We start from the raw sequence: 26,445 nt of genomic DNA on the forward strand, positions 1-26,445 counted from the left end.
CTGTTCCTGCGAGGGCTGTTATTGTGCTAGGTTTCGCCTGACTTACTAGTCATACGAGCTGGTTGATGCATGGCTTCAAGGGACGACGCTGGTGCAAAAAAATGAACAAACACAAGCGCTGGCTACTACCAACAGAAACAGTTTATTTGCTTGCTCAATATATACCGACAAGAAAAGAAAAATATCACCGGTTCACAGGGACAAAACAATCGCAGCAACCAAATAGTTTGAAGTAGATACTTAAATTTCAACACAGAATAACTTTCTTCAGCAGCGCGACTGAATGTGTGCTGACGCTAGTCTATGCCTCGTGTGGATGATGTAGGCCTTGTAGGTATCCCTGGCTGTTCTATTTTGTATCTTCTCAATACCCAACAGGCTGGAAAAGCTTTGCAAGTTAGTAAACAAGGATCGCCCATCGTCAAAACTATGCGAAAAGTAACATGACAAGAAGTTCGCTGACTGCAAAAAGGATTCATTGTCAGTAAAGCAGCTGAATGGGCTAGTTGGTTTTGCATCTTGGTGAAAAAACAGCGCACAAGCAGACACAGACAGAAAGAAGGGGACAAGCGCTTGTCCCCTTCTTTCTGTCTGTGTCTGCTTGTGCGCTGTTTTTTCACCAAGATGCAAAAAGGAAGTCGCGTATGAGATACCACTATCATGTGTGTCATCTTTGGGCAGACGGGACGTTGCCTTAACTATAGGCTACGGGAGCATAACGACTTAAAAGAAGACGCCAGAAAAAACTTACCTTACCACGTGACCTTATGCAAGTGCACGGCCAATTTGCAAAAGCACGGTTCTAAGAAAATACCAGCATCAGCGCGTGCGCGAAATGTATGAAGCCTATCTTATTCATTGCAGAGGGAAAACCCCTGTCAGCGCGCTTCTTTAATGCTGAAAAGAAAAGAGATTAGATTCCTCGGTGGCTGAACATGCGCAAAGCCTTGCTACTGTTTTTATTTTTTTATGTTTTCATGCAGTGGGCGTTGCCCATGGGTATATATTGCTCTTGCCCCAATAAAATTTTTTCAATCGTTAGTAGCGCTGGCGTGTGTCTCCTTTTACATTGTCCCGTCCTTACGCTTTTAATTCTTCTCGTCAATACCTTCGTCTGACTCAGGTCAGGCATGCAAGCAAGCCAAAAGCAGGGGCCAGTTGGCTTTGCTTCATTGAATATTGCATGCTACTACCAAGGACACCAAACGACACGACAAAAAAAAAGCAAATATGTACGTGCCAGCGCGAACTCACAGCTGTTTCAAACACATGTAACACTTGTATTTATACATTTTTTTACTGTGTGATATGTATAATAATTTCATCTTGAAGATACATGTGACACCCCAAAACTATCTCTTTTTGATTATGTTTATCAGTGTTTATGTTGACGCAATAGAAGCGTCACTAACACACTTTTCAATATCTCTTCGAAGATTGCATATGCTTCCCTAATCTGTCTTTATATCCTTTGATTTCCATGTCCTAGAATGCTGTACTGATCAACTGAATGTACTGTCGATTTACGGTAATACGCTATAATTATTTATGGGCAATCGCTGTCGCATCGGCTAAATAAGGCTACAAACCTCGCAGTCATTACGATCGATATTTTCTTCTTCAAGCAAGTTTAGCTATTTTTGTCGAAAAGTGAACTGTAAGAAGCCTAGGGCCAGTCGTGCATCAAAAACACTACATTCACTCTGTGCAGCGCCAGAGGGCGCCGTCGAGCAGATACCGTTGAAATGTGGTCCCACGTAAGCCGTTCAGACAAAACGGTGCCTGAGCGACCGGCTGCGCGAACATGCCAGTTCTTTGCAGAATGGGACTTGCAGCAATCCTGCAGCTCACTGCAAGATGTGAAGGCTGCAAGCACAAGCTGCTTCAGACGAAGGTTTGGACAAGATACAAAGAAATAACAGCCAGGGAAATCTATTATTCCTGTATCATTCACACGAGGTCAGAGACTTGAGTAAGCACACATTCCATCGCACTGCTGAAGAAAGGTTCGCTCTACTTTGGCGCCTAAATAGCTACTTCCAACTATTTGACTGCGGCGAATGCTTTATCCCTGCGATCGTGTGATGTTTCTCCTTTTCTTGCCGGCATATGCTGCGCAAAGAAATAAATCATTTTGGTTGCTAGCAATCAGAGCTTGCGTTTGTCGATTTCTTTATTGCGCTGCCAGCGTTCCTTGCACTGAAGGTCAAGCTTCGCAAAAACTCGATGAGCCTGTTAGACCTCGTGAAGCTTGCGCACTAAAAAGCGATGTGATTACAACTTTTGAGAGGACATTTGAATATTTAGACACTGCGGGCCATAAGGAAATTTGTCCGCATCAAAGTCACGAAGTAACGCGAAGAAATGTATTAAGCAAGTAATTTTCGTGAATGGCTTCTCGCGTATCTATTAAATATTCACAACATACCATTCTGAACGCCCCGTATATCAAGCCATATCCCGTATGTCATTCCAGATTACTCCAAACCTTGCTTGGATCATAAAGTGCTAATCGAGAGCAAAAGCACAAGGAGTATATGCCCAATATTCTTGGACAAACATCTAGAATTTTGAAAAATTCTATGATACTTTTATGAAAACAATGAAGCTAATGGTCCATTCTTCTAATGTGTAACAAAATCTTTATTTTCAAGTGTTTCCATCGATCGCATCGAGCAGTTAAGGTTGAATTAACAACCAATGAGGAACGCTTTTGACGACAGCAAAAACGGTATTAGCAAAAAAATATCAAGACTAGTGTCAGATTGTTGGCGAATATATTGATTGTTATACTGAAATCTTACACTTTAAGAATAATTGCGTTCCCATACTTTTTCCTGCGCAAAAATGCTTTTGTCCAGAATGGTTAGGTGTGAAAGAATTAGTGACACGCGTTGGAGATTACGCCTGCTGTCACTACTCACGTCTCCCTGAGAGGCTGCGTTTCTTTCGAGTGACGTAGCTTTCGGGCTGATCAACAGCCGCCGCAGCGCACGTGTCAGAGAGCCCTTCTAGCCGGAGGTGCGCGGAGGTCGCAGTGGCTGCAATCGGACCATCCTTCATACGTTGTTTGGGGAGAGGAAACCCTGCACGGGGCCAGATTGCAAAGCAGCGCTTACCGGCTTCCGACTTCCCCGTGGTCGACACTGTTTGCGACGGCGCTTGTGGCGGACACGCGGTTTCCTTCGCGGCATGCATCCCGCCTCCGGAACGGCCCGAGGAAGTTGCGCACCTTCGGGATGCAGACTGCGCATAAATAGGCGCAGTGCCCGGTGCTCCTCGCCGGTTCTCTGCTCCGCAGAGTGCGCTACATCCCGGGTGTTTGCTACCAGCCTACAGACATGTCGCGCTATCTTCTTCCACTCGCGGTCATCTTAATAGGTAAGCGCTTATTCTTGCGTCACGGCACTAGCCTGACTATGCACTCTTTGTGGTTTTTAAACTCTCTCCGCGCAGTACTTCTAATGCGTCTTCTAGTCTGTTAAAGAGAACTAAGGGAAAAGCTATTAATAATTCATGGAATATGAATAGTTTGCTGTGTCCACTCTAGATTGGGTTTGTATACGGTACGGTGGAAAAAACCTAATAGGGGATATGTGACAAGTTTGTAGGCAACTAAACTGCGCGAGCAGAAAACATTTGAAACGAATGCGCTACATTGGGAGTGAAAATAACAAGACATGATGTTCTCATTGCATGTTGCTAAGGGGGACGCACACGGGACCACGGTTCCGACGTAAAAGGGTGCGTTCCTTCTGTTTTGGGAAAAAGCAGAGCCTGGCTTGCAAGCAAGAACAGATCTGCAAATCGTCCTTTGGCCAATGTTTCCGTCTTGCGGTTTCGGAAGACACGCAACATCCTGCACATTTTTGCGACCTTGAGTGGGCGCCTCAATCAAGCCAATATTGGCCTTTAAAAAGACCTTTCCTAATAATCGTAGCCATAATCGCGCCTGTTTCCATGGGGTGACGAATCATTAGAGTGCTTTTTGGCCGTGAGCGACTACCGCCTTTCAGCCAAACTTTTTATCTATTTACCTAATTAGGCTCCATCTAGTGGAGAGAATCACCTGGCGAAAAATGCAGACGAGATCTTTCTGTAACCCATACGTGTTAAACAAAATCTACCTGGACGTTCAGCCGGAATGAAAAGGGTGTCAGGAACTGGCAGCCTATGACCACATATTATAGAGCTGTAGCATAGCGCCGCCACCGACGGATATTATGTGTGGTCCTTCTCGCGAGCAGTGGGAGGCCGTGTTGTCCAGCTCAGACCCAGTCGTCCAGACCAGGGCCGTGGAGTGGGCCACCCAGGTCGCCGTCAGCCATGGGTTGATGGCAGTCTATCATGGACTAGTCCGCACAATTGTTCGGACGAATGTAAAATTTTTCAATTCATCCACGTTAAAGGTGGACGGGGGCGGGGGGTAACACTGAGCAAGATGTATTAACACTCTGCAGTAAAATTCAACTTACCAGCAATTCGATCAACAATTTTCGATCAACAAAAGTACGCCAAATCTCGAATCCCTGACGCTGGACGATAGTTGGAAATTGCAAGTAAGCCTTGATGAACGCTCAAAATTTTCGAAAGAACAAAAGGTCAGACTTGCATCAAAAGTTACAAAGGATATTAGAGGAAAGTCAGAAAAACACGCCCCACAGATTGAACAAAAAGTCAAATTGAAAGCCAAACAGAAATAACGCACAAAAAGCACAGATAAGTGGAAGGTTTTCTCCTTTCCGGCATGGTGAGGCGTAAAGGCGCGGACAGAAGTAAACGGAGCGCGCCGCACAAGAAAGAACTAGTGTTCCTGTATATACAGGAACACTAGAAAGAACTGCGCGTCAGCGCCGCCTAGCCAAAGAAGACGTAAGCTAAAAATCGCGACGCGCATATGCAGGCCCTCTACCTGCGCTACCCTCTCCTTGCTCCGCTTGCCTCGCATTCGGCCAGCGTCAGGGACGCGCTGATGATGATAGCGGTCGGATGGTTGCGCCCTCTGTAGGGAGTGGGCATTTCGGAACGCACAGACCACTGCCTTTATGCCGCAAATCCCGCGGGGGCGACACCACTATTATGCCGTTTCATCTGAGATAGCTGTAAGCGCGTTTCCATCGCAAATAGCGCGCGTCCTTCGATCTTTAGTTGCCTCTGGGATTCATTTCCGTCTCGCTATAGACCAAATAAACTCAAAAACACTCGATCCATTACCGCAGTTTCGGGTTCTTTTAATACAGTTACCGTTCATTTTCGGCTTGCACCTACGATGAACCGACAGAGCGGCAAAGCATGCGCCCTGTGTGTCTGTACTGCACCACAGTGCTCCTGCATTGGAACCTCGCCTAGGAGGTAATCTTAAAATAAGACGAAGCCACCGCTCTTGGCGCTTCTTGCAGCGCGATCCAGCGTCGCAAGGATAGCGACTGCTTACAAATGTGCTGGATGCAGCTGCTGAGTTGCCACGCCTATATTGTCATACAGACCAATGTCGATATGTATACCGGTAGCAGTGAAGTAATGCAGCTCGCACAAAAGAGTTAGGATCGCTTGCCGGTGTCCGCCGTTACCCATTATCTGATTAGTGGGCGCACACGGGTAATTATATGCCGAATTTCGCACGCGGGGCTCGCAACACTGACGCACTGCTGCCGCGGCATTCACGTGGGTGAGACAGCGTGTGCTTGTAGTCATCCTAAGATCCAAAGGTGCATGCAAGGCGGAAACCATGAGCTCTGCTCTGCACATCACAGCGTGGTACGCAGCGCACTGTCTCGGTGGCGATAAGAGCAGGATCCAGTATAGGGAGAGTTTGATTCGGGGAAGACAGGCAGGGTGCATGCACTAGTGCTGCGTCGGCACCGGCGAATCATCAATGATAACCGTAGAAAATTAACACAAAAGAGCGGCAGTACGACGAGTTTTTCGAGCGTGTTTGGTTGCGAGCGAGACGCAGAAGAGTCCCAGCGGCAGCAAAAGTTCGGAACACGCGGGTTATTGCGGCGCAAACGCGCCTCCAGCTGTCTCACACGAAGCGGCTTAATGGTAGAGCCGTCCCCGCGCAATCTGCCATATCAAGACAGCGGTCTGTGTATTCCGAAATGCTCACTAGCTACACAGAGAGCGACCATCAGATCATGATCATCATCAGCACCACATAGACGCCGGACGAATGCGAGGCAAGCGGAGCATTGAGAGAGTCGCGCCGGAAGCGGGCCTGCAAATGCGCGTGGCGATTTCGAGCTTTCGTCTGGTTCGGCTAGGCGGCGCTGACACGCAGTTCCTACAAGTGTTCCTGTATATGCTTCCGCAGGGAGCATATATAGGAACACTAGTTCCTACTTGTGCGGCGCGCTCCGTTTAGTTCTGTGCGCGCCTGTACATCTGTAGTGCACGAAGAGATAAGTGACATGCAGGCCCCAGAACTTCGTGCGCGTAATTTCGGGTATAAACGATTGCATTTTTTCTGGGTACCAGGATTTGAACAAGAGACAAGGAAGAACAAATGGATGGCAGGTGTTTGGAAGCATTTGGCGTGGAAGCTTTACAGTCAGCCGACGCGCCCTTTGTAGGGAAGTTCAAATCAGTAAAGATGCCGATAACGGTTAGCCGTTCCGCGCGTGATTGCCAAAGCTTAAATTGTGATATATTCTGTGGTATTAAGGCAACTAAATATATTAAATTGCACACTCATAGTAAACAAGGAGATTGTGAAATCATATGTTGCTAAAAAACTAAATACACTATGTTTAACTATATATGTTGTAAAGAAATCGATATTAACTGTGTAGGAATCACTGACAAGTGCTTACTAGAATAAACACCACATTTCAATATCTTGGCGCAGCCTTTGATAGGCAACCGCGTCAGTTATTTCATTTGTTAGCAGTGAGGGCGCATCAGGCATTAGAGTGCTATAAACTACTACAAGCATGTGACTTCTTTGACACGAATGTATTGCGTTTTTGATTCTTCTGCTTTTTCAACAGCCACCACTCATGCTGTCCAGGATCAAGGATTTGAACGTACAAGAGTTATGAGGCAATCCGAGAATCACAGAAATGATAATTAGGAATTATAACGAATTATAAGCAGGCTCACTCAATCAAAACCATCATTCTACGCCTCATTGGGCCTCCGAGAAGCAGCGACTATCAAAAAATACCACCGTAAGATACGACCGCCACTTCCTTAAATCCCTCTGTCACACATCACGAACTGCCAGAAATCAAACACTAGGAAATTTTAATCTACTGTCCACCCTTTACGTATGTCCAGAATGACAGCTCTTTCATATGTGCTTAAATAAGAAATACAGTTCACTCCAATTAAATTATGCTTCAAGGTTTTTTCCTACGGCAAGCAATTTCTTTCAGTACATGCATTCTCTACGGGAAGTTTTTCCATGTGTCAGGTCGATCGCATTTCGATGGAGGCGAAATGCTAGAGTTCCGTGTACTGCCCTAAGTAGGTAAATAACTCCAGGTGGTCGAAGTCATCCTGAGCCTTCAATTACGGCGTCCGTCAAACCTGAGTCGCTTTGGGACGTTAAACCCAATAAAGCACAAACCTTTTTAAGGCGACAGGCTTTAATGGCTCATGGTCCGCCGGAAGTGTCGGTTAGCCGGAGGTCTCCGCCTTTAACTTAATCGCTTTCTTTAACTATTTAACAATTATTTATGTCCCACCTGTATTGTACATGTGATCAAGTGTCTGATTGTACTTGATTTGGTGGATCCTTAAATATCCAGTGGCTATAGGTCCAAAAAGTTTTGGAAGCAAATTTATTGTACACAGAAGAACTAAAAAAATTTGGATTTTAGTTCGTGCTAGCTGCTCCCATAATCCTTACTTAAGAAACAAGAAAATTTAGGAAGTTGGGTATTCACTGTCGCTTTTGTCTTTAAATTTAAAAAGATACACAAGACGGTTACCGATGTGCAGCACGAAGTACAGCGAGAGCTGTTAAGGCATTTGTATTTTACGATCTCTCAAGATCGGAGGTGCGCAAATTCCTTCATTTTACTTTTCCTCTCTCACCCTCAATTTTGAATTCATGGCCCTCCTTCACTCTGGCCCTCAATTTGAAAAGTTATCCAGCCCTCCCTCACCCTCGTCCTCACTTCGGAAATTTTGTTGGCCCTCTCTCGCCGTCATCCTCACATCATCGGCCCTCCCTGTCCCTCACCGTCAGTTACAGTAGCTTTAAAACTCAAGTTATTTTTTGTTGTAGGTAACTCTTGATGATATTAGTGAGTAATAAAGAGACAAGCCTTCAAGGCAGTATGCTTATATGCATGTGCGTGTGTATGTGTGTTGTTTGAGCTAATACGTGAGACAAAGATGCATACACTGCATGCATACATGTGCCCTGAACTTGTAACATTTCATTGTTATCTATGTGCAGTGCTCAGTTCAGTCAGCGCGTTGTTGTGTCTGTGTAAAAAAAGCTAATATACACAAGAATATTTAGAAAACAATGCAGTAGCGTTTACCAAGACAATTACTATAAGTCCTAAGCACAGAGTAGACTCAGAACACGCAATGTTCGTAGGTGACTTAACTTCCATTACCCGTTGACACTGCGATAGCACAGGGTCTTCTGAATTTTACTGTTTATTCTATTCTACCGTCATTTCATTCAGTTTGCTGCATGCTCGTCTGATGACGCTTCCACGCGCACGGATTGAAGATGATGAAGACCACGCTTTCAAATTACAGTGTGAGAGACTGGTAGTATAATAAGCGTGAACGCAGGTATGTGCCGAAGACGACGACATTTCAAGCACAGCTTGAGAGCTTGGCAGTTCGTACAGGCAGGATGTCAAGAATTCTTCCAACTGATTTTTCATCACAGGGAAGTCTATGAACCAAGATTGATGGTTGTGGGGCTAGTGGTAAACATGGCTTCAGTGGCAGCTCGAGCCATTCGCAAACAAGGAGAGCCCTTGCGGTATTAATCATCAAAACCGCTTCGTCAATTGTCAAGAGGGTGCTGTATATCGCGTGCCTATGTCTTGTGGCCGCGAATATATCGGACAGACAGGCATATGGGTCAGCACAAGATCGAGAGAACACAATAACAAAGTAAAAGAAGGAAAACAGGGTCAGCTCAGCCTGCACTTTTGAAACTGCAACAAAACTTGTAGACGTCAGCGCAGAAAAAAGTCATGCGTGCTAGAATTTAATCAATGCACAATTGAAGGTAACCATAATTATCAGGGAGTTAGAGAACTTATCGAGGCGGTGAACGTTGCGCGTGCGGGGGATAAGTGTGTGGCCATGCCATGGGTGCCATATTTATTGAAGGCTGACGACGAGGAGTCAGCAGCGGAGCGGCGGCGGCAGCGTCCGGCCCCTGCCAAGGTCCCGAGCGTTCCAACCATCGCGTGCTGGAAACACTTCGGCCTCTTCCGCTTTTCGCTAGAGCCGGTCGCGTGGGTCGCTACAGGGATCCCCCCTAGACGAGTAGTCGGTAAGAGTCAAAAGGCCCGTACAGGGTGTCCGGGAACCGAAGACCAGGCTCTGGCGGGCGACCCTGGCTGTGGCGTTGCCGCCGAGCTTTCAGGGGGCGCGGAGAGACGCAAAGGGGCAGGCGAAGAAAGAACTTGCTAAGTGGCCCCAGTGCCAGAAGTTCTGGTGACGCAGCTGCCGGCCCGCGCATGAAGTGCGGCGCGGCAGAGGGGACCGGGTGTGTCCGGGGTCCCGAGATTGGCGCAGCTGATGCCGGGTCGAGCTGCCCGGTACCCAGAAGGGCGGCTGCAGCAGGCGCAGCGGGATTCTAGGCAGGGAATTGGCAGTGGTGGACTGCATAGGGCGGCAGGGACACGCTCACAGCTATCCTTAAAGCGATTGGTTTGAACGTGACGGGCGGCCGCACGAGTAATGTCCTTGCCACTGGCGCCGAGCCGGGCACGAAGGAGGACGCCGGCGAGGGAGCCGCAATCGGAAGAGGCCTCGGTACCGTGACAGCATCCGGGAGCACGTCCGTGGGACTGGTCAGCCTAGGCGCCGTGCTAGGCGGCGGCGGACGAAGCTGCAGTGACCAGAATCGGCTGGGGCACGAGGTCGTGTCCAGTGGGCTCCCATTGAACTGGCGGTTGGCGACGGCCGAGCCACGGGTGTCAGGCTTCTTTGAAGATGCAAACACCTGAGGGGAACAAGAAAGGTCCACATGAGCAGCCAGGTTTGACTTGAGGGCAGGCGCTGGCACTGGTTCTGGTTCCTTGGCAGGCAAAAGGAGAGCGAGTTACAATCGCCATGCATGGTCCTGCTGATACCGGGTGGGCTTTCTTAACCTGCGTCGTGGAACTAGGAGTGCGTCGCGCAGCTTTGGAGGGGCTGGGGGTGTCACTGGCAGGCTGTGGCTGTGCCGAGAGCGAGGTAGGAACAGCTGGCTGCGGCTGGAACAGCACTGGCGAGGCAGACGGAGATGCCGAAAAACGCGACACACATGCTGCTGCAGAGCATACCTTGCCGTTAGGAGAAAAAATGGCATTCCTCTGGGCCAGTTGCTATGAATCCAGCATTGGACCAGCATGAACTTTGGGACGCATCAACGTAAACAGACACATGAAACGCGGAGCACACAGCTGTTGTAGGGATTGAAGAAGCGCGAAGAAGTGCGCCCAGCGAACAAGAAAGGTAGTGAAAAATGGCATTCCTCTGGGCCAGTTGCTATGAATCCAGCATTGGACCAGCATGAACTTTGGGACGCGTGAACGTAAACAGACACATGAAACGCGGAGCACACAGCTGTTGTGGGGATTGAATAAACGCGAAGAAGTGCGCCCAGCGAACAAGAAAGGTAGTGAAAAATGGCATTCCTCTGGGCCAGTTGGTATTCATCTATCTTTGGGCCAGCGTGAACTTTGGGACACATCAACGTAAACAGACACATGAAACAAGGAACACACAGCTGTTGTGGGGATTGAAGAAGCGCGAAGTGCGCCCAGCGAACAAGAAAGGTAGTGAAAAATGGCATTCCTCTGAGCCAGTTGGTATTCATCCATCTTTGGGCCAGCGTGATCTTTGGGATGCATCAACGTGGGCAGACACATGAAAAACGGAACACACAGAGGAACACACAGTATGCAGAGTGGGCTGCGCAGGAGGCAAGGACGGAGTTGCCGACGAACGGTGCGTGGAAGGCGTTGAAGAAACAGTCGAGGCGATGGAGCGCTCGGATAGTGGTACCTCATCCGGAGCCGCTGTCGGATGGGCGCTTTCAGTAGCTGTACTGGCTTCCGGTGCCCCTCAATGAGGCGGATTGCTGGGGGGGGGGGGGGCGGATTGGAGCGCCGTAAAAACGGAAAAAAGCTGCCTTCAGTTAATCGAACAGGTGGCCGTCCGTTGGCGGAAGGTCGAGCCGGTCAACGACGTTGGCGGGCAGCTGCCACTTCGCGAGGAGCAACCGCCAATGCTGGGACGACACGCGGTTGGCGTACAGCTGGGCTGCCACTAGCGCGAACCAGGAAATGGTGCTGTGCCGAAGGAATGGCCACAGTTTTACGCGGAACGGGTCCTGGGGCGGGATCGGGCGCCACTCATCTTGCGGGAGGTCCATGACGAGGCAGGAACGCGAAGGTACAGTGACGGGGCTCCGGCTATTAAGGCTTTCGAGCTGTCAAAGGTCAGCACAATGTGGAGGTCGCTAAAGAAGGCGACCGCGGCCACATTTATTGAAGGCTGCCGAAGCGGAGTCAGCAGCGTAGCGGCAGCGGCCGCGTCCGGCCCTGGCCAAGGTTGTTGTTGTTACCCTCATATAATGGCACATGCCCACGTAGGGGGATTGGCCAAGAATTGGGGGGCACAGAGGGTTTTTCAGATAAATAATTCCTGGACGAAAATAAAATGGATGCTGAGGAAGGAAGAAGTAAACTAAATGGAATATCGAAATTAAACGGGAAATGCATAACGCACGTAGGAGATCGAGACTGATGTTTATAGCCGAGTGGTTAAATGATAGTGATAATAGTATGAATAAAATTATATTGAAAAAAATAAAATTACCAAGGTAGCCGATTTTATCGAATTACAAAATGTTGTACAGCCACCATACTTGCGTACAGCCACCATACTTGGGCTGTACCCAAGTATGGTGGATCCGAACAACAATATTACTGGGCTGCTCGAACAAAGGCCAAGCTGTTGTAGTGGTTTCTCTAAAACCACCTTCTCATCATGGTGTGCCGGCGACAAAAAAACAAAAATGGTCTATGGTTTCGTGCTCACCACAGAATACGCAGACGGGATTAGGCGCCAACCCGGACCTGTACAAATAAAAAAATGAAGGGTGGGATTCGGCAGCGTAGCCTCGATAAAGATACCTCAAGCTGCCGTGAATGGCATGATTGCCTGCTCCACGAATACTTCAGCTGCAGAAAATCATCAGACCTTAAAAGAGAGCCAGTTGTCATTCTTAACAAATTCTATCTTCGAAACCTCGCTGCTGTGAGGTACGCTGTAGCAGGGACGATAGGAAGCTCGGGGCCATTCAGGGACGCCTTTGCCAGGTAGTCCGCAACTTCATTAGCTGTCACATCGCAATGACCTGGTACCCATATCTTGTGAACAAGGCTCAAATGCGGAGGGAGTAATAAATGGAAAGTGTTTAAGATTGGCGAATCCACTGCCGAAGCAAGGGACGAACACAAAGAAGGAGAGTCTGTAATGACAGCCACTGAAGAGAAAGCTGACTCTAATTTTCGAAGAGCAAGCACCACCGCCAGAAACTCCGCTTGCAAAATGTAGGTGTAGTCGGGAAGCCGCACAAAAAAAGACCATTCTAGAAGCGGGCAATATATTCCCGCTCCTGCCTTTTCATCAAATTGTGAGGCGTCAGTAGCTATCTTTAGGAGAGCGAGTTGACGGGCTAGTTGGTATTGCATGGTGTAGAAACCGCGCTAAGAACAGGACAGCAGAAGCACAACCACATAGATTTATAGCCTCAGGATAAGTTCACTTTTTTCACTCCACGTGCCTTATCACAGCCATAACTTATCACCTTGCATTATCAGTTATTCTACAGAAAATCGCCCAAGCAAGAAAGGGTTACCACAAGAGTGGTGACAACGAGCGCACAAAAGCATTTGCGTCGGCTCAGTCAACAACCAACGCTGTCATACTATTCCACTCATCAACTGTGAGCAGATGAAATGATACCTAGAACTGCTTAGTCCTCGCAAAGTAAGGCCGAAAAACATTCGAGTGGTTAATTCAAGACATCCTTGTGTGATAGATTAGATGAAGAAATTTTAGTCTCACAATTTTTTGCAGTACACGAAGGGGCTCGAGTTTCAGTCGCTGCAGCATATCGGTAATGGAAGATGAGGATCGGTGGTCTGAAACAAAAATCGGGCAGCAAGTCGCTGAATTTGTTCCACTTATGCGATATCTTTCACATATTTTGAGTCCCTCACCGCGGAAGCATGATCAAGGACTGGGCGAGCTACCTACAGCGTGATATGGCCTACTGACGCAGGTGCCTCCAGAATTAAGCATGCAATCCATGTAAAGGCTGCTGTGAAGTTCGCTGAACATGCCTGTGTGACATTCAGTCCATTGGTAGCGAGGAATTCGGCGCTTGTGGAACCACTTCGCATCAGGGGGACGCCTGACGGGGGTTCGGCGGCAGCTTTATTGTGTTCAGCGTGTTGCCAACAAAAGGACTCGTCCCGTCCCCGTCTCTTATTTTTGCCGTCGATGTCTTTGTGTCCTTCGCGCTGCCCAGGGAAACCCGTCTTGAAGAAGCTTAGGCAGGTACGGTGACCGACATATGTGTGGCGCTGTTGTAAAGCATGAATATACACCAACTCGTGCAGCTTTCTTCGCTCTTCAGTACATATACTCTATAGGTTTGGTTTATGGGGGTTTAACGTTCCAAAGCGACTCAGGCTATGAGAGACGCCGTAGTGAAGGGCTCCGGAAATTTCGACCACCTGGGTTCTTTAACGTGCACTGACATCGCACAGTACACAGGCCTCTAGAATTTCGCCTCCATCGAAATTCGACCGCCGCGGCCGGGATCGAACCCGCGTCTTTCGGGCCGGCAGCCGAGCGCTGTAACCACTCAGCCACCGTGGCGGCTACATATACTCTATAATAGATGCCAATCACTGAAATATAAATCTTGAGAAACTGTTCGTTTTTAATTCGGCCTTAATAAGGCACACTGCGTCACTCTTGTCCTTTAGGTAAACGCTAATAACGCAACCTGCGAAAGGCACACTCATCGTTCACTGAAATTGCAGAAACGGTGCTCTTGTGCTCTGGTAATAAAGCGATGAGCAGAATTGAAGCACTGCACGGAAGATGAAATTGATCACGCAATTATTTCTATACTGCCTTCAATGCGCGGCGAACATGGGCGAAAGAGGCGCAGGTAGACGCCGGATCCTCTTCGGATTTTCGCCTTTTCCGACGGTCTTCTATCGCCCGCCGATGGCACATGAATCCAAAGGGCGCGAATACTCCGCCTTGCATGGCAGACAGCATCGTGTGCAGACGTTGACGTTTCTCCTTCGCTGTCCCACCGTTGTTTGTCCAAAGCCTGGCAGGCAGAAGCCTTGGCTGTGGCATTTGTGTCTAACGCCGCGAAAGCATGCAAGACGTTCATGGGGGCACGCTTTCCGTCCTCGATTGCTTGTTACGCGCGTTTCATCATACGAAGACAATCGTGCTCTCTAGGGGATTATCGTCGTTGGCCGCGGCTTTGATTTTTGCGCATGCGTGGCATGGCGCAAGTTGATTCAACCGCCTGGCGCCTGTGGATAACTTGTTGGCCTGTTAACAACCTACGCTTCGCGTGATTAGCATTCTTTTCAGACGGAGGCCGCCGAGCGCAGCACCTAAAGATCATCGATATTGATACGTGCGGTTGCCACACTTTCACTTATTCTGGTCAGGATATGCTACAGTGACTCCTTTTAAGCTCTGCTTGCGTTACCTCCACGAACAACATCACTTAATTAAATTCTGATAGCAGCGGCAACTAGCAATTAAACGCCATTTTTAACATGATCGTAAAAAAAAAACGAAGTATCCCGCGCAGCGTGAACGACATGCCCGGACCCGCTGAAGGCGCTGTCTTGTGTGCGAAATCAAAGTCGTCGACTACTCATAAAACTTAGGGGACGTTTAAGATTTCAATGGCGTAATCTATCAGTACTATAAAAAACTTCACCGCAACTCACACGCCAAACATCATACTTACATTTTTCACATGTACACTTTTTAAGAGATATTCAAATAACATATTACAGACCGGTATATTAGAAATACAGTCTCATCAGATTGTTCATGTACAATGAACCATAAAAACATTCGCCTTTATTTCGTATAATTACCTAATTCCTAGTTAGCATACTCATCACTACTCATCGCGCACGAGCACATGTTTTCAAGAAACCGCACTGAGTCATAAACGACAGCGAATTCAGCAGGTGCCACACCATTATACAACTCGAACCAACAAGGCTTTGTGGCACATGAGTAACAAGCCATCTCGCAATTCGAAGAACCTGGGTTTCGAAGTCCCGTGAGGACCAAATCAGCTCAATTTTTTGCTAAGTGAACATTTCTTCCATCTTTTCCTGACGCAGTGGACTTTAAACGACACAGCCGCGTAGAAAGAGAAGAATGCTTACTGACATCAACAAGAAGGACGCATGCGCATCGTTTGAATGATATGTACCTCACAGACCGCCTCATTGTGTAGTGTATTCTCAGTGTGACATAGCAGTCAGCATGTATTGCACAGCGTCTCTCTTACTGCTACAGCACATGGAACATCCCCGTGGCAGGAGCAGCATTAGCAGTAACATTTATGCTTCGATGATAACTGTTTCTTTCTTGTCTATTTTATGAAGTATCTGTAGAAAATCGCTTCTCAGAGACAACGCACAAACTGGCAAACATTCGAGCTTCAAAGCTTTCCTATAACCGGGATGAATATACTGTTAAAAATAAGTTCTCCATAAATTTGGTTGAATGTTTTCCTTGTTATGAGGAGGGTTGCAGATGCTTTGAACACTCCGTCAGGTGATGTATAACTCCTTACACGTCGAAGTATCAAGCACAAAAAATAATTAGTAAAAATAAGCTTTAGAATAAGTGGTATCAAGTAAAAAAAATATTCCAAACTTCAGTGACCCATAAAAAAAAGGGAGACTTGCACTGTCAAAGCAGGAGGCCACGCAGACTCATCAAGTACATCATCAAGTGTGGAAGAAGACGAAGACCTAGTGGGTGGATACGTGTCTGCTTCTAGGTCTGTGTTTTCGCTTTTCGCTGTCTTCTCGTGTGTGGCGTGGGTCGGACAGTGACCTCCGTGAGACCGAATGCTGACGACGCCCCTGCGGAGAAATTCCCGGCACGGCGGGCGCATTCTCAAGTGAGAAAACCCAACCGGAACCCTCAGGGGCAAGCTAGGCTTAGCTCGGCGCTGCCGAGCGAGGCCGCGCTACGCGTCTGCATGGATTCCGCGTTGTCGACGACGGCTACGCGGATGCCCGCTGTGTTGCCACCTGACGCAGCCTCCACGTCCACGCAATCGTCAGCGCCTCTGGGCCTCCAGCCTGCGCCGTCTTCCGATGCTACGACTTTGGCCTGTGACATGGACTGCTCTACCGCCTCCGTGCCCGTGGCACTCCCTCAAGAAACTGTGCCCGTCGCGCCAGTTCAGTATTCCCACCAAGGGCCGTCACCAGCGTCTGAGCCTCCTCCACAGATGCCTCCCGTGAGTCAAGGCTCTCTTCCGCCTGCTGCGAACTCGTTCCGCGTTACCATCAAGCCTACATTGCGCTTTGATATGACTGCCATCCCTGCCCGGAATGTTCAAGCCACAATTGACCATGCCCTCGGCTCTTCGAACTACTGCGGGTATGTCGTCCATCGCCCATCGAACACCATCACGGTAAACTTGTCATCCTTGATGGACGCCCAGAAACTTTGCGCAGTTACGCGGATCCCCCTGGACGACAGCAAGCATGTCCCGGTGCAAATATATTTTGCATCTGGTCCTGACACACTCCGCTGCATGGTTTATCATGTCGACAGCACGAGCCCTCCCGAGGAGGTGCGCGCAAATATTCGCTGCTCAACTCATGTTGTACTGCAAGCACGGCCTATGGGTCGCCGGGGCTCATACCTGCTCATCCTGCAAGGCCCGTTGACTCTCCCGAAGTACCTTACCTACTACGGTGCGATCGTCAAACCACAGCCCTTCCGACCTTGTCGTATTTTTGCTATAACTGCCACAAAGAAGGACATATGCAAAATACATGCCCTAATCCAGCAGCTGTGCCCGACATGAATGAACCAACAGCTCATTGTGCCCTGTGCAAATCGCCGGACCATGACATTCGCTCCCCCGCTTGTCCAAAGAAGAAGCAAGCGAAGAAGTTTCACAAAACGCCTGCAAAAACGGATGTTCCTACAAGTAATCGCTTTGCAGCTCTCGCATGTGACGACAACGACTTCCCTGAACTTGCTTTATCTGAGCCTGCTGCTCACCATACGTCTCCTCGCCAGCGTACATATGCACAAGCAGCTCACCTTCCCGGATCAAATGGTACGCCCAAACGTCCAGTGCATCCATCACATGTGGATACCACAGATGAAGACACAGCTTTAGACAATGCAATCGCGGAGGCTCGCCGCCGGCTAGACGAACTCACCCAGCGCCGGGAACAGCGTCGTTCTCAATCCTCTCGAAGAATTCTCATAACTCGGGAGCAATCATAAGAGGAATCACCTAGGGTAAGCACTGGCCCACAATCAGGTGCTGACCACCTGTTAGCCGTGACTACCCCGACAGTGGACAAGATATTAGCGCTGATGAAGCAGGTGACATCCCTCATCGTGGAAGCTCTTCGGCCTCGTCATGGATAGCGCATCATCATCGGTGGTGGTGCAGTGGAACTGTCGAGGTTTCGCTAATAAGGCCTCTGAAGTGAACATCCGCCTTCGCGACGGAAAGCTGAGGGCATGGGCGTCCTACTGCAAGAGCATAATGCACACCCACGCCTTTCAGGTTTCTGCGCATACCATTCACCATCTATCCCTGATCGCCGTTGCACCGCCTCCTCCCTCAGCCCATGTAAATCTGCAATTTATATTCACAGTTCCGTTCCGCACACACCGCTCGACCTTTCACGGTGGTGCAACACACGTCAAGAGGTTGTCGCCCTTCTCGTAAAACCTGCACGCACACCCCTTATTCTAGTTTCTTTTTATAGTCGTCCTGGCTCCGCATCTCCTAATCTGGGATGGGTTCGTTTTCTACGTTCTACCAACTCGGGTATCCCTATTGTAGTTGGTGGCAACTTCAACGGCGCACACACTGCGTGGGGTTACCCATCGGATTGCTCAAGGGGTTCACACATCCAAGGGAGCTTTTCAGATCATTCCTTTCAACTTTTAAACCACCCGAATACTTCTACCCGCCCACGAGGTGGCCCGTATTCACCTGATTTGACTTGGTGGTTAGGCCCCGGTAACCCTCGTTGGGCTGTTGATTCTGATACTTGGGGTAGCGATCACAGCCCTATTTTTATCTCCCTCACGCCTACGCGTCTACGGAAAATACGCCGCACTGTACGAATAACATCATGGGATTCTGTACGCGCAGACAATCATTTATCTACATTCAACCCCTCTTCAGCATTGTCTACTCTTTCTGCTGTTCTCGCTACTCACACTATTGCCACTACTGTAAATGAAGACGACCCAAACCCGGACATACATCTCTTGAATCTGTGGGCTCTTCGTCGCCAGGCGGATCTTTACGCTACTCGTCACCCCGATGACCCTTCGGCTCTTCCTACTCTTCACCGCGCTACCGCACGGGCGCGGCGCTATGCAAAGCGGCTAGGCAGGCAACGCTGGGCTGCATGGTGTGCCCGCCTGTCCTCTACGCAGGGCAATCGACATCTTTGGAGAGTGTTTCACGCCATGGAGCGCCCTTCTCAGGTTGCAGATTACACAGAGAGCATTCGCCTCGCGCTAAATGTGGATGAGGACACATTTGCACAACAAGCGGCCCGTCAATTTTTTCCAAACCATGACTGCACCGCTACGTCTCCACCTGACTTATCGGTAACAGAGCCCCCCGATGGGATTACTTCTGACGTCACCATAGCAGAGCTGCTGGCCTCCATTGACCGTTTAAAAACTACTACTACTCCCGGGCACGACGGCATACCTAACTCCTTATTCCGTAACTGGGAAGGGAGGGCTTTGGAAACCCTACTTGATACTTTTAACGAAGTGTGGCTTTCTGGCGTCATGCCGGGAGACTGGAAGCATTCTATTGTGGTTCCAATCCCCAAGTCAGGTCAGCCTCCAGTATCTCTCTCGGCCCTTCGTCCAATTTCCCTTACCCCTACGATCTGCAAGCTTTTTGAAAACATTCTAGCCGCACGCTTATCATGGTGGCTGGAATCCCATGATTGTTACCCAGATTCCCAAATTGGTTTCCGCCCACAAATTGGAACGGAGGACGGCCTTGCTACTTTGGCTGCTGACGTGCTTGACCACTCTCCACAGAGTCACCTTGTACGAACCGTAATCGCTACAGACATAACAAAGGCATATGATAACATCCTTCACTCCGCCATTCTTGCCTCCCTTCAAACTCTTGGTCTTCCTCACCGGTTCCTCCTCTCCATTCACGCCTTTTTAGCAAATCGAACCTTCAGCGTGCGTGTCCACGGAAAGCCCTTTGGTAATTTCACTTCCAATAGAGGAGTGCCGCAGGGCTCCGTTCTCGCCCCCACATTATTTAATGTGGCTTTAATTCCTCTTGTTCGAGCCCTAGAGACCATCCCTTCTATCCGCGTGCTTGCATATGTCGATGATATCACCTTGTGGTGCTGTCATCCAGATGCGTCTATTCATCAGTCGGTCCTTCAACACGCGCTGGATGTATTGACATCTCGCCTCCCACCTTTGGGTCTAACACTCTCTCCTACTAAATCATGTTTCATTCGAATTGGAAATAAAGCCGCCTTACGGAAAGCTCCCCCTTTAAATTTTACGGTACATAATTCTCTGATTCCACAGGTAGAAACTGTTCGTATTCTTGGTCTTCTCCTCCATACATCTGGGACTGGCACCCCGTGGCTGACAGCCACCCGTAAATCGGCTCACGCTACTCTATGTCTGATTCGTCGCATGGCTATGCGCTCTGGTGGCGCACGTGCTCATACGGCCCGCCAGCTTGTGCTCATACGGCCCGCCAGCGCTCTATCCTTCAGCCACGGATAGTATATCAGGCTCAATTTCAACATCTCACCCGCAGACAGTGGGACTTCCTTGAAGCTATCAATCGTGAGGCTATGCGCGTTATAACATATCTGCCTCGTTTAACACCCATACCTGTGCTACAGGAGTTCGCCCAACTTAATACACTCAGTGAAATCATCGACCAACGGGTGGCAAATAGAGCTCGAAAACAGTCTCTCAAACTTCATCGTTTAAAGACACTTCCACCGTGGTCCTATTGCCAGCTCACTGACAATCGCCCCACTGTTTCCCCGTCGGTATCTGCAGCGTATCTGCCTGAAGGGTGCATATTATACACGGATGCATCTCATTCTGCAGAGAGGGGAGTTACTGCTGTGTATAGTCCATCTCATCCGCATCTCAACTCACGCGCAACGTATACTGCGGATACGTGCACTCCCCTGGCATTGGAACTTCAAGCCATTTACAATGCCATTGCTTCCCTTCCGCTCGTTCCAACATTCAATACAGTTCACATTTACACCGACTCCCGCGCCGCCCTTAAACAGCTTAAGGCTGTTCGACGAACGTTCCAGATTTCACAATCTATTCATGTGCTCTGCGCAAAGTATCCATGTCCTGTGCGCATACACTGGATTCGCGGCCATGCCCAGGATCCACTTAACATTCAAGCGGATGCTATGACTCATCTTCATACATTAGACAATCCGCCACCTTCCCCTCTTCCCCCAGATCCGTTCCTGTCCCACGTTTCCGATTCCGAAGTTCTGCGCCAGCGAACACGCGCTCTAATTCCTCCGTGTTCGCACCCTCTCCCCCGTAGTCTTACTCGGCAGGAGGAGGTATCCGTGCGCCGGATTCGGGCAGGGGCGGCTCTGACACCATCTGTCCGTCATCGGTGGCGTGCCAAAGATCTGCCACTACCTGACAAGTGCCCTCACTGTGGCGCTGCACCGGACATATGTGATGTGCGGTTGTTGTGGACGTGCCCAGCGACGGCTGCTATCAGAAAACGGCTCCTCAGGGAGGTGGGCCTGCGGTGGAACCGCGAAAGTGACTTCGTGAAGTGGACAATGGACAACCGTTTCATTAACAACCTCTGTGACTACCTCAGCGCAACGGCTCTTCACTCCTTCTTTTAACTTTCAATCCCGTGCATTCCTTCCCCCCTTTCCTTTTTCAACTTATGCCTCATGGCACACTTCTCGAATAAAAAAAAAGTACATACACGGGTTTAGTGTCCTCGCCTAGTTGTTAGTGTACGTGATTTTGTTCTCATTCTCTCCTTGCTGTTTACATTGCAGTTGCGGCGATCGTCAGCGCAGATGTAAGTGTTCTACACAGGTATTTATTAGTGTTTTGAAAGATTTTTGTAACTTTAGCGCTATTGCTGCCTTTTCTTCGGTGATTTCGCCAATGTTTCCGATAGTGTCACGTGCCGCGCATGAATCGGTGTCTTGCGTAAAGCGTACAAATCGATATGTCATTGGGTGTTTGGGCACAGGAAAGGATAATTAAAAAAGGTTTACCACATCTTTAGCATATTGATAACGCGTGCGGTGCTCCTTGTTTACGTTGGTTTCTGGCTGCAAATCAAATTGCACAAAAAGTGTGTTGTACGTAGGCATTAGTTCTATTTCTAAACTCTCTTGCTGTCATTATTTCTCAGAAAGAAGCCTTGAAAATAAACTTTCGAAGCATAAAGCGATAAGAATAAATAAATTAGTTATGATACGATTACGCAAAATTTTTTTTTCTGCGAATGAAATGATAAGGACAAAAAACTACGGCTGGGAAATTGCGAAACTTCGGACCAAACTTAAGCCTGCTTTGTACCACCTGAGACTGTATCAAAGAAGTTTTTGTAGAATAAACATTTTATCCGTTCAGTAGAAAACTATATTGCTCATGTATATTTTTCCATGCAGCAGTCCGTGGTTTCACTCCAATTGCTTTCATAATTTGCTTGAAGCACATTTCAGCTTTTTTTCAATGTCTGAAAGAGCCTTGGTGACCTATGCTTTGAGGTAGTCAAAGATTTTTCAACAATGCCCAATCTTTCTTTTTGACTCTGGTTCTTTTTTCAATCTCTTATATACACGCGGCACTGGTAACGGCAGTGTTGATGACGGTCAACAGTTGATATAGCTTTCATCTACATTTTCTTGTAGCCGTTCCAAAACTAGAAATATATTATTTCCACTCAAGTGAACTTAATGTGCCTAGCAACGGATGGTATTCGTAGTTTTGGCGCAATAACTCTATAGAAGTCATTTATACTGCTTGGTAAATAAATTACGCTTCTGTCAAAAGCTTTTTCACTGAGCCTAGCCTAATAACATTCATCGCGCAATAGTGCCATTTTTGTACTTGCTGTTCTCTGGATTTTTTCCTTTAACTTTAGTTTCCTGAAAATATGTAGTGCCGCTTCACGTTAACCTGCTTATGCTGCTAATTTACGTTGTTTTTTTTTTGGTTTTGTAGCGTCGACTTCCCAAGTTGAACTTCAGACCGCAGCCCAGCCGCGTAGGTATTCTTCTTTACAGTGGGACAGGAGTCAGTGCATTTTGATTATTGGCATTAAAACAAGAACTGCTCGTCTTTAATGATTATAGATGTGAGACGGCGTGAAACAATGACTTTTTGACATAGAATGTATTGCTTTCTTTGTTTAAGACAGTCAGTGTATTCAACAGTGAGCACTACTGGAGCTTTGACCGCAGCGAACTACCCTGATTGCGTTACGATCCCGTGGTGTATATAAGCGTTCAAAACAAACGGAGCAGGATTGCTGCTGGGTTGGTTGATTCCTATAAGAGAAAAAAAGCGGCACATCAACTTTAGACATGCATGGGTTAAGTATGAGACCCATAGAAAATTAGGGCTCGTCGACGTCTCTCACTGCGTTGATGTCTGACTCCTGCTCTTCTATATTTACCTCCAATCAGCATACACTGCAGTAGTGCCTCTTACATCAGCCTGAGCCGTGCCTCAATCAACAGCCGCCTCAACACCGTCGAAGGTGCTTGCGGATGGACATAATTTCTTTGCTAAACGCGGTACCTTGTTGCCAGTAGCCAGTCTGTGACTTTTCGGTGTCCTCATGAAAATTACACGCTGTTCAACACCTACCTTGTTTTGTTTATTTTATGCGTGCTTCAGTTACCGCAAGATGTGTGTTGCAGGATATGAGAAAACAGGGCAACAAAAATATCAACTCAGGCAAAGAACGAAGTAAAACTGACAACGCAGTCACCTAGCTCTAAGAATTCCAGCGGCGGTTCTCAGCGGGTGTCTATGCACTGGAGGCAGAACTGGCTACACAGGTGTGTAGGTGTGAACCCCTCACTCCCGCATCAGATTACGTAACAGGGTTTACGCGCGCCCAGCCACGTTATCGCCTTCGAAGAGTCAATGGGCATGGCACGCAAACATTCGGAGCTACCGATGCTAGGTTGCCTCGATGCAACGTTTCTTTGGTAGGGTGGTGACACATATGGTTCAGTCTAGGAGACGCCATTTTCAATCACACGCATCTCGCCGACCCATGCAAGGAAGAGAAAGGCTTTAAAATTTAATTTCAAGTAAGGCTTCTCTGTCTCAAAGCAGTACTGGATGCTGTCACGTATCAAAGACATGAAAATACTGATTTCCGGAAATATAATTCCATGCGGACAAATTGAGTCCTTGCTTGAAAATGTGAGAGTCGTTACCACCCTACCATGAAAAGCTTCATTGAGACGCCCTGGTTGCAGGTCTTTCGCCTTAAGCGCACCTGCCTTCCGCTTCTCGCATCTCCTCTATTGACTCGTTCACCTCTTTTAACTCCTTGCATCCGCGAAGAGAGCGATCGACGCAATGTGAGAGAAGGAGACACAGCTCTCGCTATAAAGATAAATTTAGCTGCGTCCCTTGAAGATTTCACCATGTAACCAACAAACCACACTAAGAGGAAGGAATGAAAATGAAATCTAATCAAGTGAACTATTCGATGAATGTTTGGAATATTACAATAACATAAAATATACTGAAACAAGACTAGAAAAAGCGTTGCCAATTAGGCCTTTCAATTTTTTTTACAAGTTCGGAGGTTCCGTCAGTTAATACTCGCAGAAAGGAAGATTTCTAGAACAGCTTGGAGTGCTATTTGGGTTTCTTTCTGTAAAAAACATTGGCGCAGTGGGTCAAGAATTTTGTAGACAAATATAACTTATGTGAAATACATTTTGAAATGCTCACATAGCAGCTTATGACGTCACGTTACAGTTACTTTGCGCTACAGAGACAAGTAATCACTTCTACAGCGAAAACTGCATTACCTTTGTATAAGCCATTTGAAGTGCACAACGGAAGCCGTAATGCGTTACGCATGTGAGGTTGAAGTGCCCATCGTGAAGCAAGAAATTCACTGCGTCGTTTGTTTCCTCAAAACACCCCGATTATTTTCACTCCCGCTGTTCACTCTCTCCCTTCGATAAGATAGAGTGAAGGCCAGTACGAAACAGAGAGTACGAAACAGAAAGTAGCAAAGCGAGTACGAAACAGAGAGCCTAAGTCAAGTATCTAAACGTGCTGGAAACGAGCAGGCCAAAGCCAAACAGCTAAACATGCTGGAAAGAGAGGCGAAGCCTGGCAGCGAGGTTGCGCGAAACAGAAAAGCAAAGCCAAGAATTTGTTTGTGTGTCAGTTTGGCTCGTCGTGCCCAAAAAATTTTAAGTAAATATGCTTTTTCCGGTTCTACCGTGCTCCTCGTATGCCCGTCGTAGAGCTTAGCTCTGCTAATACTTTGCGGGGTCCTTTGCTGTAATTTATCAAGACTAGTACAGGAAGTGAGCTCCTTTTATTTGCTTTAATCTCGTCAATTCTACAACAACCTGTTCACCAGGAATCCCCTCTGTATGCCCATAAGAAGCTAACAGGAGAGCTCGAGTATTGAACATTATGTGTGCACTGTTACGGATCTCTCCAGAGAACACTCAGACCGAAAGAATGGACTAGGCGACGGGTGCACCCACACAAACGCACATTTAATACACCCTACGTGGCACACACACTAGAACACAAAACTAACAAAACTAACACAAAACACAAAGACTATAAATACACACGACCCGGGCACACTACTACCAGCGTGTACTACTAGTGTTCTACTATTAGCGGTCGGCGTTCGTGCTCACGGTTGATTCGGTGTGGCTGCGGCGTTGTATGGATCGGGTAGGCGGCGTTGGACGTGTTTGTGCTGGCGTCGCTGGCGGCGTTCGACGCGCTTGGGCTGGCGTCGCTGGCTGCGTCGTACAAGCTCCCAGTCCAAGCACCCGTGGAGGTGATGCCGGTGTTGTTGGCGTTGGGGGCACTACCCGGATGGGTGGCAACAGCGCTGGAGACACCCCTGGCCGTAGCCGGTGGTAGCGTCCTCTGTTGACTCCCTGGAACGGACTCAGGCACGGCAGGAAGTCCACGATGCGGAGTAGTAGAACGCGAGCTCACCGGAGCAGCAGCCGGCGTCGCTCTCTTCCAGCCAATGCGTCCCTGACCCGCCGGAGCCTCCGCTTCTCTGCTGTTCCCCCTCGGGCCTCGCTTTCACACGCCCTTTTATAGCCTCGGTGTTAGTCCACGTAAGCCTTGTCGTCGTCTTCTTCTCTTCTCCACCAATCATCTCTCTCCACCTCACCGAATGCTTCTCCACCAATCATCTCTCTCCACCTCAACGAATGCTTCTTGTTCCTCTTCTTTATTCTTCGGTTAATTCGCGTCGTCTTCTTCACACCTTTTTCCTTTAAAATTTAATTTAGGCTCCTTAATTTATGTGACAAGGGCCCCCTCTCTCAAGAGTTTTTCAATGAAAAACTGCTCACGTCACCCTCATCACCAAGCCATCCAGCCAACCGACTATCTTCTGTGGGGATTCTGGACCCAGCACACGACACACCGCAGAGGTCCAGCGCACACCCAACGCATACCACGAACACAGCACACCAAACTGCGTGTTCAGAACACTAACGCACCACTGCCGCTGTCCGTACAGAGTCCTTAATAAACATGTTCGTGTTCAGAACACACTCCCTTATATGATCACATAACACCAACAACAGCAACAACAACAAGGTAAATCCCAGAGATACATTACCACAGCAACAACAACAACAAATCAACTACAACACCAAAAAGTTACATTCCAGAGATACCTAGAGCTCTTCA

At 48.2% G+C, this 26,445-nt stretch overlaps 2 protein-coding genes across 2 annotated transcripts in view; one reads left to right on the forward strand and one right to left on the reverse strand.

Annotated features, from left to right (window-relative positions):
- LOC144122116 (uncharacterized) overlaps positions 1-26,445 on the reverse strand; it is a 183,924-nt gene that overhangs the window by 34,601 nt on the left and 122,878 nt on the right. The window lies entirely within an intron of this gene.
- The window catches only part of LOC144120344 (uncharacterized), a 28,872-nt gene continuing 5,713 nt past the window's right edge, over positions 3,287-26,445 (forward strand). Inside the window, exons 1-3 of the mRNA XM_077652713.1 lie at positions 3,287-3,381; positions 21,552-21,574; positions 22,732-22,773. Coding sequence (XP_077508839.1) covers positions 3,342-3,381; positions 21,552-21,574; positions 22,732-22,773 — 105 coding nt within the window. The 5' untranslated portion in view covers positions 3,287-3,341. The remainder of the gene's footprint in view (positions 3,382-21,551; positions 21,575-22,731; positions 22,774-26,445) is intronic.

Source organism: Amblyomma americanum, chromosome 2, assembly GCF_052857255.1.
Source record: "Amblyomma americanum isolate KBUSLIRL-KWMA chromosome 2, ASM5285725v1, whole genome shotgun sequence".
In the NCBI taxonomy this organism is placed as follows: Eukaryota; Metazoa; Arthropoda; class Arachnida; order Ixodida; family Ixodidae; genus Amblyomma; species Amblyomma americanum.